This window comes from Cupressus sempervirens, chromosome 4, assembly GCF_028749045.1.
Source record: "Cupressus sempervirens isolate cs-2001-9-10 chromosome 4, ASM2874904v1, whole genome shotgun sequence".
NCBI classification, from domain to species: domain Eukaryota; kingdom Viridiplantae; phylum Streptophyta; class Pinopsida; order Cupressales; family Cupressaceae; genus Cupressus; species Cupressus sempervirens.
This window is the reverse complement of record NC_143121.1, coordinates 704,106,336-704,117,539: the sequence shown is the minus strand read 5'-3', so window position 1 is coordinate 704,117,539 and position 11,204 is coordinate 704,106,336. Positions and strand designations below refer to the sequence as shown.

The following is an 11,204-nucleotide window of genomic DNA, read 5'->3' as shown; positions in this document are numbered from 1 at the left end:
AAATTTCGAAACTTTTTAAGATCCTCAAAAAATTATAACCATTCTAGTCAGTCTCATTATCATTTCTTCTCATTCTTCACGAGCATATTTTAAGATGCATAAAATTTGTTCCCTGTTTTCTCTGTGCACTTGTTTATAATCTCAGTTTTGAGTTTCTACTGCTATAAATGAAGAATGCAAAAATATGTTCTTTTCTATGGATTTCTATTTCTTTGTATGTGTGAAGAATGTTAAACTGAGACAAGAAAATGATTCAGATCGTTTAAACTGAGACAAGAAGATGATTCTGATCGACAGAAAATCAAGTAAACGGTCAAGAATGCCCAAAAAGGGAAGGTTCTCTAAAAACATGTAAAAACATGTAATTTGTTGATGAGTAAGAGATCATTTCCACAGTAAGTCAAATTATAATATTGCTATCAGGATTTATCAGGATTTAACTGTCATAATGTAATTTGTTGTTAATCTATTAAAGAAAGATTCCAAATAAAGTAGCTTCTCTGCAGGTCTGGTAGTTGGGCGGGTTGTTGGAAAAGATTTTGGAAGTCCCGCAACCCAACAATTCGAGGCTTGTTCAAGTGAATAGTTTGGACCATATTCAATATTCTGGTTCGGTTCATGCCTATATTTGCTGAGCTTACAAGAAACAATGTTTGAGTCCGACATCAGCTGACAAAACAATGTAATGGTGTGTGCAAAAATCATTCGATTGCTATGAACTGATTGTTTTCCCCTGAATTTCATGTACTTCTATTTATATCTGGTAATGGAAGTATGCTACCCTTAAATTGACTTATCAAAATGTACTACATGTGAAGAGTTTGTGTCATGTCTTCCATGAGTTCTGAACATGTTAAAGAAAAATGGCAAAACAGTATGGATCTTTGCTCTTGGATTATGACGATTGTAACTTGAGTATTATGCTAACTTCAACATACTTAAATATCTTGTCAATACTAATTTGGACCTTGTAAAAGCTTTACAAGATTGAGTCGATTTTCACATGTAGATAAACTTTGAGGATTTGTCTATATTAATAATCTCAACAATCCACAAACCCCATCAAAGGAATTCATGTCCCCATGTCTTCATATTTTACATTGTGAATTTGCTTTCAAACTACAGGAAAATGAATTTTACATTACACCCAGCTGTTCCCCGGTGACATGAAGGGCTGGTTTCGAAAAGAAAATTCCCCTGCTGTATCTCTGCTCAGCGCTCTCAAGTCAGCAGAATCAGTTTCATTAGGAACAGTTGAGGTTTCTGCTGCTGAGGGAACCAAAACTGTAATTTCCGAACTCCTTGGAATTGGTAAGGGAGCTTCAACATGCTGCTCCTCTGAGGTTGGAGTGCTGAGGAGGGTTTCATCCCAGAGCATGAAATGGATGAGAATGGGTCGAAGTGCATGGCGGTGAAGGGATAATTTCTGACTCAGGGAAATGGAGTCAAAACACCTGATGGCCCCTGCTGAAGAGACCATCCAGGGCACAATCTTCTCATTGGAGATTCTGGATATCACAAGCAACTTCCCAGCATCGCGTGCATCTTTGTAGAGGTCAATCAGCCCAGCTCGAGATGCCACTGTTACAGTTCCTTCCTCATCCATCACAGATGAAACATAGAAGAATCCCTGAAAAGACAATTACACAACATGACAGAGTTTAGACGTGCTTGCGTGCATCGAGGATCCTTGCCTTTATGATTGTTATCCATATACATGAGAGACAAAATATTCACGGCAAATGGATCATCAAAGAGTAGCTTGGATTACTAGATATTGCACGCAATTAAAATCCAACAAAAAATAGCTATATAAGTAAAGACTCGTGCAATTTCCAGTCCATTGAGTATGATTTTTCTCATCACGTTTTGGATCATGTTATATAATTGCCTTTCTATATTAAAATGTGTATGATTTTTTTCATCATCAACATTTTGGATCATACTACATGATCCATCATCAGGTTGAAACGAAAGATAGAGAGAAACGATTTCGTTTAAGTAATTATATAGCTATATAAGTAATTTAAATAGGGTTTTCATGATTAAATTAGCCAACCTCTTCTGTTCTGCTAATGGCGAATCCAAGCCTGGTGTCTCCTTCTTTTACTTTAAGTTGTAAAGGGAGCTCCCCCGATGCAGGGGAATACCATAAACGGACTGCCCTCACAACGCCTATGTCCACACCATGGTAATCCTCAAAGCCATATAGGCCTGTATTTGCTATGCTTGAGAGATCTGAGAGGGAGCCCGCATTCACTGTATTTGATGCCTTTTCGCCTGATATCTGTAAATCCAATAAGAAAAGCAATGAGTTATATCTTGAAAACTGGATTTAAAGAGAAAACTTATTTACACTTAACTTCCACCAACAGCCGGTGGGTAAACTTTTGAAGATCTTCATGGAGATTTTGAGACTGCAAATAGATTGTTAATAATTTGTTTAATAATCTTAAGCAGGTGAGGTTCAGGGCTCTAATCACAATTATTAGCAGACTAATAGCATTTGCACTCTTATGATAACACTTTAGTAGATAATTGATGAGCTTGCCTGTTTCCTTGGAAGGCAAACTCGGCATGGTCTGTGATTTCTCAACCATGAGATTAACTTTATCAAGTAAATTCAGTGCTATTAATGGTATCCACCTCCATAGTAGGTACTCTAGATTGGGCATTAATATCTTGGACAGAACAGGGGGCCAGATCCTACTGTGCAAATGAAATAATAGGCAGCTGGATTGCTAAGCACAGGATTTCCACGAGACCCAGGAATAAACCTTAGGACTGGCAGGCTTAATTTGTACAGTTATCTGACTGCTCCTGCAAATATTTTTGGACCATGGATTCCTTATTTAAAAAGAATTCCACCTCTACGGATCTCATTACTTTTTCATTTTGTGAAATGTTCCCTCCAATAGTGCAAATCCCTCAGCTGAGCATATAGCAAAGCAGTCATTTCAATCATCAGGCATAGTTCTCAGACCACAAAGATCGGCTAAAGTTCAATCACAAACAATAACTCTCAGCTGGAATTTTTTTATTCACGACAGAGCATAGAACTACTGTCCTAATGACACTATAATTTTTAATTTCAAAGTCCTTATCCATTTTCAGTGGAAATTCAACTTACCTACTGTGAATTCATTTTTAGATTTCAAATTTTTTAGTCTATACATGAAAATTCAAATTGTGTCCCTGTTACAAGACGATTTCTAAATCTAGTCCACACCCTGGGAAAGCCTGAGATTTTCAATTCTAACATGGCCTTCTAAATAACATAGTTACTCCTAAATATTAACACTCCATACCTTGGTAAGCAAGGGCTCTGTTTGAATATTCATGAAAACAATGGGAACACCAAAGGCCTGAGAAGCAGTAAGCCAAGTATATGCTCTCGCCAAGGTATCCTCCAAGTCATTGTACTGCTGAAGTCCACGATCAGAGTTGTGTGGAACAAACAAGATTGAAAAGAAGCATCCAGACTTCGGAACCATCAAAAACTTCTGCATTTTCTTCTCCCACGGGTACGCAACATAACCGTCTTTCAACTGTGCGTTGCTCAGAGCAGACTCCACCCTCGCATCTCTAGACGCTGATCAAAAGAAAGAAATAAAACTAAGGTTAAAAACAGACTTAGGAGCGCAAATCCATTATCTGAAATACCATTACAATGAGCTGTCTACTCTATTAATTTCACCCGGAATTTGCAGAAGATTAGATATAGCATATTACTCAAATTTATACCTAGAAACAGAACACTTGAAAAATAAACGTTGGGGATTCTGTAGATTTTGGCTTGTTTTCAACAATCCGTTCGCTCAAATCCCCCTGAAAGCTTATTCTAATATTCGATTCAACACATAACTAATCTTGGACATAAAAAGTTTAAACTGAAACCGTCAAAGACACAAAACAGAACATGTCAAGGTCCAGCAGCCTGGACTTAAAGGTACCCATTCTGTCGAATATACCAGATCTTTGATATAGTGGGTGTGATGTATTGCTCAGTTTTACACATTAAAAAAAAAAACATATCAACTTCACGGATTCTGTGATCGAATATTTTCTGTTACGTTCCCCTAAAACTTGAAGTCAATTCGATTTTACAAGTAAACTTTCCCTTCCCTCTCGATCTGCTCTGTTGTGATTTCGTTGTGCAGGTACTAAGACAACAAGTGATTGCGGAATTGAAGCTGAATGGAGAGATTTTCAGCATCAGTTGAGCAGATAAAGATTATTCTGCACCAGTCCGCAAATAAAATTTGTTATGTACAATTTTTATTTAAATTTTTCCCAGATAAACTAAAACAATCAAATGAATTCCTGTAAGAAAGCAAAAAATCATCTGCCTTTGCTTCCACGATCTAAAGACATCCCTTCCCTCGAATTCATTTGAATTCCAAGCTAATCCATTCCCTGAAAATCATTTGCCTTTGGCTTTACGATCTTGAGGCATATACATTCATCCGGTTTCGATTTAATGACCTTAAGGTATATTCCATGGCATTCATTTGGTTTTCGTTGAACAGTCTCTAGGTATCTAATTCCTGGAAGCCCTTCACCTTCGATTCTACGATGTTAAACCACCCAAGTCCTCGAATTCATCTCGATTTCATTCTACGATGTTGAGCCATCTGTTAGGATGAGATTTCAGAAACTTTAAAGTAGATGGCTATTCCCGCAAATTCATTTATACATCCAATTTCACAATCTTTACATATCTATCATATTACCTAGAAATTGGACACAAGATGTCACTAAACTTTCCAAATAATAACGTATTGCAAGACTCGAGTTGAAGCTTAGCTATTAAAAAACCATCGCTAATTTGATTTTTCCTCTTTAACCTCGAATGAGTGAACTAATCACAGGAATACACATAGAAGCCGGTTCCTGAACAACTTCTAAAAACAGATGGAACGAGTTGAGTAGTGATCCTCCTACCTTGGAGTGCGCGGCATTCTTCTTCGGAAGAATCGACAAAACCTACGACATAATTGGGGTCGCTGAGGGCTCTGAGCGTATACTGCTTCTTCGCCCCTTCGTCCGCAGTAATACACGCCTGGAGCTCCGCTATGACGCCGCGGCCCCGCCGGACTCGAACCAAAACCAGCGTATCATTCTTCCTGTAAAACTTATGCAGCTCCTTCTGAAGCCCGCTCCTGCCGCCCTTAAACGGAGCCGTAAGCGTAGCATAGCTTCCGATCTTCAATTCCTCCACCACATCCCCCGTCTGAAGCATGTTGTCGTTCCATTCCTCCGCCTTGGAGCTGCCCGCCACGCCCTTAATGGCCACCACGGGGTTCGAACTCTTGTTCCCTGCCGACAATTTCATTGAAGAAAACGAAGAAAAACTCGAAGAAGTAGACGAAGATGAAGAATTAGCACCCTCTAAGCTCATGGCGAGGAGCTTGGACAGGGGCGGCGAGAGCTCTTGTGGCATTTTCTACCCAATTCCTCAGGAAAAACAACCGAAGCCCAAATCATCATGGCCGATAAACCAAACCCAATATGTATAAAAATTCCGTCACAATTGGAAAATCTTGTTTCCCACAATATTTAAATCATACGAAACAGCACTCCTGGGCTGTGGAGGTCGTCTTCTCGCTTTCCACGGTGCCGCTGTGATGGGCGGCTAACTCCGAAATCTGATGGGGTTTTGAATGCTTTGAAAATTGGATCAAATGGGCATTCATTATGCGCCATCTAGAAGACTTGCACTGTACAGAATGACTCGCGTTGAATTCTTCTTCTTCTTTTACTTGCCCCCCGTTTGAAAAGCTGGCAGTTTCTTCTTGAAAGGGCTTTTAATGGCGTCCTAGGTTTCCTCTCTTTTTGCCCCTTCCACCAGCAATGGGAACATCAAGGAAGGCATGAATTTTTATCTCCCTTTTGACTTTCTGCACCGATTTGGCACTGCGGGCCCTGCTCCGACTCTTCCTTGCTTTTGTAGTTGGAGCTTCTGCTTTAAAGATCATGAAATTTGTGCCCTAATCTGCCATCAAAACGAGTTCAAACCGTCTAAACAACAATTCTGGTTAAACTCCGTTACTGTAGCATTCGATCGAGATTTTTATCATTTGTCTTTCACACGAAATAATGGCTTGGTAAACATTTCAGTGCCATGTGTCGTGTGGTCCTTTCTACACAAATGAGGACGCGTGCGTGGATTTTCTCACTTTGTGATAGTGTTGTTACAAGATTCTAATGTGATGGATGATTTGATGATTTGCTTATTTATCATTTAATTGGTTGGTTGGTGTATTTGTCCATTTGTTAGAACTATAAGGTTTCCTTTCTTTTTCGTTCTTTTAAATTTCTCCCCATCCTTCATAATGAAAGAGTCTATTAGAAAAAATTCTTCTTATTAAATTATACATATATTTTAGTAAGTTTGAATGGTTAGATAAGTTGGCTTAGGCTTTGGTTTTGCTCTTCACAAGTCTTAGGTGCGACTCTCTTTCCAGATTAAGAGGGGGATTACTTGTGAGTTGTTCCTGTTTCTACTTGTCTCTTTTTGGATCTTAACTTGGCAATATGTAAGTCCAAGGTAAGGCGGGTTGGGTCGCTAGAGAGTTGTTCTCACCCATGCTTACTCCTTCTGCAACACCAACTGCGCAATATGAAAGTCCAAGGTAAGACGGGTTGGGTGGTTGGGCTAAGCTGTTGGGATACCCTGTGTACCAAAAAAATAAAATAATAAATTATATATATATATATATATATATATATATATATATATATATATATATATATATATATATAGGGAGATTGGACCATGCTCACCATTAGAAGCTCTCTCTAATCAATATACATTTTAGTACTTAACACTAGTGAGATGTGCCTTTCCATACCACGTGGGTTGGAGGGAGATTATACCTCATGACCTCATGCCTACCACAAGAACCTCTTGCCAATCATATGTATTTTGGTATTTGATATTAAGGAAACACTCTTCCAATATCGTTGGGGTTGTGAGTAGGTTGGACCTCATGATCTCGTGCCTACCATAGGAAGTTATATATCATCTATCATATACATTATATTAGTTGACACTAATGTGACAAACCTTTCAATATCATGTGGATGGAAGGGAGACTAGAAATTGTGACCTCATATCTACTACATAAAGTTTGTCAATATAATTTTTGTACTTTCATTCTTGAAGAAAATCATATACTACTCAAATATTTCAATTAATTGGAATTAAAAATTACATAATTTGATTTCAAAACTTGTAATATTTGCATTTAGCAAAAAATTTCTTTGTTATTTATAGATTATAATAGTTATCTTCAACCTCTTTTTGAATTAATTTTTCTTATAGTTGTATGCCTTTTCTTTTTAATTTTAACTCTTTTATAACTTATTGAATGATATTAGCAATTTTCATGATTATTTAAAACTATTTTTAAGGTATTATGGTTGTTTTGTCACCTTGTATAGTGGTCTTCTATCATCTTTTTTTGGGTTGTCTTGGATTTTAGTTGTCTTATAATTTAATAAATGATTTTACTAATTTTTCTAATTATTTGAAACTATTTTTTTAGGTATTACGACATATTTCAATTTTAACTTTGCTTACATATTAGAGAGGGACAAGTTTTGTTGTTTGAGTGTGATTGCTTCATGTTTCTTCAATAATGACATCTTTCAATTAGACCACATAGTCATTGATGACATTAATTATATTCTAAAGGTTACATGTTTTCTAAAGAATTTAAATATTCAAATATGTGAGGAGCAAATTCATTCAAGGGAATTTGGAGTATTCCGTAAATGATCAATTTTATAATGAGTACATGATGTGGCATTATTTATTCAAATCCAATACCACAATAAGGAGGATCTCCTCAGCACCCCTTCGAGAAACATAGTGATTGAGGAGGTATATGGGGGTAAGGAGGATAAAAGTAAAGCTTCAAAGAGAGGAAAAGGGAAAGACTTGGATGATGTGGAGGTAGCTAGAGTACTTTGTTGGAGTGAAGATGTTCCCCCAATTTCTAAGAGGGTGGAACCGCTGGCCACGTTCGAGGATGTGGAGGGGAAATGGCAAACCCAGAGAAGGTAGACAGGAGTATCAAAGAAATCTGAGGTGGAGATAGAGTTAAAGATGGATGTGGGGAAATCTAGGAAATAGAGTAGAAGAACAAAGCAGATGGCAAGAGAGGTGGCTAGTGGCAGGCAACCTACCTTGGAGTCCTTGACAAAAGGTAGAAAATGATCATTCTATCATGGAATATGAGGGGGTTGAATAGCCCTCAAAAATAGTTTTCCCTCAAGCAACAACTGTCTAACCTAAAAATTGATATTCTTCTAATCCAGGAAGTTAAAATGACTATGTCTAACTTGGAATGTATTGCTAGTTATATTTGGCCAGGTGCTAATTTTTGTTATAGTGAAGTGGAGGTATGGCCACTTTCTAGAACCCAAGTGCCGGTAAAGGAAGTATTATACATTGTTCTAAAAACTATCGTGTTACTGAACATAGGAAAGATGACAATATCTAGAATATTGTTAATGTGTATGCCCCAAACTCAAGACAAGGAAGTAGTTGTCTATGGTAGGAGTTGTATGTCTTTCTCTCTCGTAACAAAAATACTTTCTGTATGGGAGATTTTAACTCCCCTCTATACCCCTCAGAGAAGGTTGGAGGAAAGGTGGATTTTAATGATAGTATCAAGGATTTGGCTGAATTCATTAATAAAAATGACTTAATAGATATGGAGATGCATGGAGTGAAGTTCACTTGGTCGAATAATAGGAAAGGAGTTGACCTTATCCAAGTCAAATTGGATAGACTTTTGGTCCCAGCTAGTTGGGAGGGTCTGACTTCCTCCTCTCTCACAAGATTACCCAGGACAGTCTTGGATCATGCTCCCATCTTTTTTAATTGGAAAGAAGTGTCTTAAGGGGGCCCAAGACCCTTTAGATATGAAATAATGTGTCAATCTCATCTTGATTTTAGTACTCGGGTGGTGGAATGGTGGGGGATTAGTGTGGAAGAAACTGTTATGTACATACTCTCTACTAAACTGGAGAATGTTAGAAGGAATGTGAGACCTTGGCAGAAAAGATTTTTGGGGATATCTTTAAGACTAAGGCAGAGGTGGAAAAGAAATTAGAGCAGCCCCATAAAGCTATGGGGGAAGGCTTAGCCTCGGAAGAAATGATTTTGGAAGAGGATAACTGTAGGAAGGTTTGGAACGATACAATGATCAGAGAGGAGATCTTCTAGAAGCAAAGATCAAGGGTTTTATGGCTCAAGCCGGGGGATAGGAATATTGTTTTTTTCCATAGGTTGGCATCCATCCATAAAAAGAGAAATGTGATTGATACTATCAAAGATGATAATAATGTGAAGCTCACTAAAACTGAAGAGATAAACAATTGAGCTACTACTTACTTCAAGAACTCTTATAAAGAGGAGCATATAAATATCAAGGAGGAGGACAGATGATGCTTGATCAATTCCATGCCCACAACTATCTTGGTGGAGGAACTAACACAGCTGGTTACTGAGGAGCAAGTTCCCAGAGCTATCTTCTCTATAAAAGCCTACAAATCCCTTGGCCTTGATGGTTTCCCCTGGCTTTCTTCCAATACTTCTAGGAAGTGGTTAAATTGGATCTACTCCGGGTTGTCCATGACTTTTTCAGAACTGGGAAGTTTCTCAAGAAACTCAATAAAATGTTTATTTCCCTAATCCCTAAGGTCAAAGACCCATGGGCCCTCTCAGATTTTAGGCTGATTAGCCTCTGTAACACCACTTATAAGATCTTTTATAAAATTATGGTGAATAGATTAAAACTACTACTACATAAATTCAAAGGGAAAACTCAAAATGGGTTTGTTCTGAGGTGTTAAATCCTTGATATGGCCATAACCACTCATGAGATGCTTCACTCTATGGAGAAGAATAGTAATCTGGGTATCGCTTTGAAACTTGATATCTCTAAAGCTTATGATAGGATCAATTGGACCTTCTTATATGAAGTTATGGTTAAAATTGGTTTTAGCCAAAAGGTTATAAGGATGTTTAGATCAATGATAGAAACTGTTAATTACTCAGTGCTGGTGAATGGTTCACCTTGGGGGAACTTTGGAAGGGAGAGGGGATTAAGACAAGGTGACCCTATCTCTCCCTACTTGTTTATTATGGTGGCAAAAGTGTTGGGATGGGCATTCCTAAGAAAGATGGAAGGGGGGAGATCAAAGGTATTAAACCTACCTCCATGCTTCCATTAGAGGTGATTTAGCAGTTTATGGATGACACCTTCCTAAGTAGGGAATCCTTTGTGGGTGAAGCTAGGGCCTAGAAATTTGTCCTGGAGATTTATGCGGTCAATGTAGGGCAAAAAATTAATTTGGATAAAAGTAAGGTGTTGATATTCAACAGAGGATCTTAAATATTTTGGGGTGTAATATTGTTGTGCTCCCTGATATGTATATGGGCCTTCCTTTGATAGTGAAAGATGTAAGTAACAAATTTTGGAATACCATCCTGGAAAAAATGGAAAATAAGTTGATTGGGTGGAAAGGTAAAACCTTGAGTAGCATGGGTAAGTTTCAACTTCTGATTTCATCCCTTCAAGCCCTACCTATGCATTTCCTATCACTGTTCAAACTTACTCAGTGTATGGCAGACAAATTGGAGAAAATTCAATGAAATTTCCTTTGGTCATGAGGAAGTGAGAAGAATAGGTTAAGCTTGGTAAGATGGGACATGGTTTGTAAACCTAAGAGTATAAGAGGCTTGGGAGTTAGAAGGATATCTAATTTGAATAATGTGCTTCTCACTAAGGTGGGGTGGAACCTAATGAAGGAGGAGGCCAATTGGTGTAAAAATTTGAAAGCCAAGTATCTGGGAAATTTGAAATTCTCTTACTCCATCTGGAGAAATGATCTTCCTATAGGATCTATGATTTGGGGTAGTATAGTGAGAAACATAAGTCTTTTGAGAAAAGGTGTGAGGTGGTTGGTGGGTGATGGTAATTAGATTAATTTCTACGAGGATCCATGGCTTACTGATAAACCTTTAACAATAATGAAGTATGGGTCCCTTCAGGATCACCTTTAGGAGCAGGTGGGGAATAAGGTTGTCGATTTTATTGGCCCAAGGATGAAGTGGAAAAAAGTTGAATTGCAACATAATGCTTTAAATGGTGGGGAGTTGATTGAAGAGCTAAATGGTCTACTTGAAG

General features: G+C 37.9%; 1 protein-coding gene across 1 annotated transcript; it reads right to left on the bottom strand.

The window, feature by feature from the left end:
* Positions 1-1,006: 1,006 nt before the first annotated feature.
* Positions 1,007-5,531, bottom strand: LOC149563203 (uncharacterized). Its single transcript, XM_089826574.1, has 4 exons — positions 4,945-5,531; positions 3,309-3,592; positions 2,060-2,287; positions 1,007-1,630 (listed from the first exon to the last, which is right to left on the bottom strand). Exons 1-4 carry the CDS (start codon positions 5,441-5,443, stop codon positions 1,142-1,144), a joined length of 1,500 nt encoding a protein of 499 aa, XP_089682700.1. The 5' UTR covers positions 5,444-5,531; the 3' UTR covers positions 1,007-1,141.
* Between the last annotated feature and the right edge of the window lie 5,673 nt (positions 5,532-11,204).

Excerpts from the sequence above, each read along its gene's own strand:
- LOC149563203 (XM_089826574.1), bottom strand. The coding sequence starts at position 5,443 with ATGCCACAAGAGCTCTCGCCGCCCCTGTCCAAGCTCCTCGCCATGAGC. Across the intron at positions 2,288-3,308 it reads CAGAGCCCTTGCTTACCAAG|ATATCAGGCGAAAAGGCATC; the intron begins GTATGGAGTGTT and ends TTGGATTTACAG. Across the intron at positions 1,631-2,059 it reads CCATTAGCAGAACAGAAGAG|GGATTCTTCTATGTTTCATC; the intron begins GTTGGCTAATTT and ends TTGTCTTTTCAG.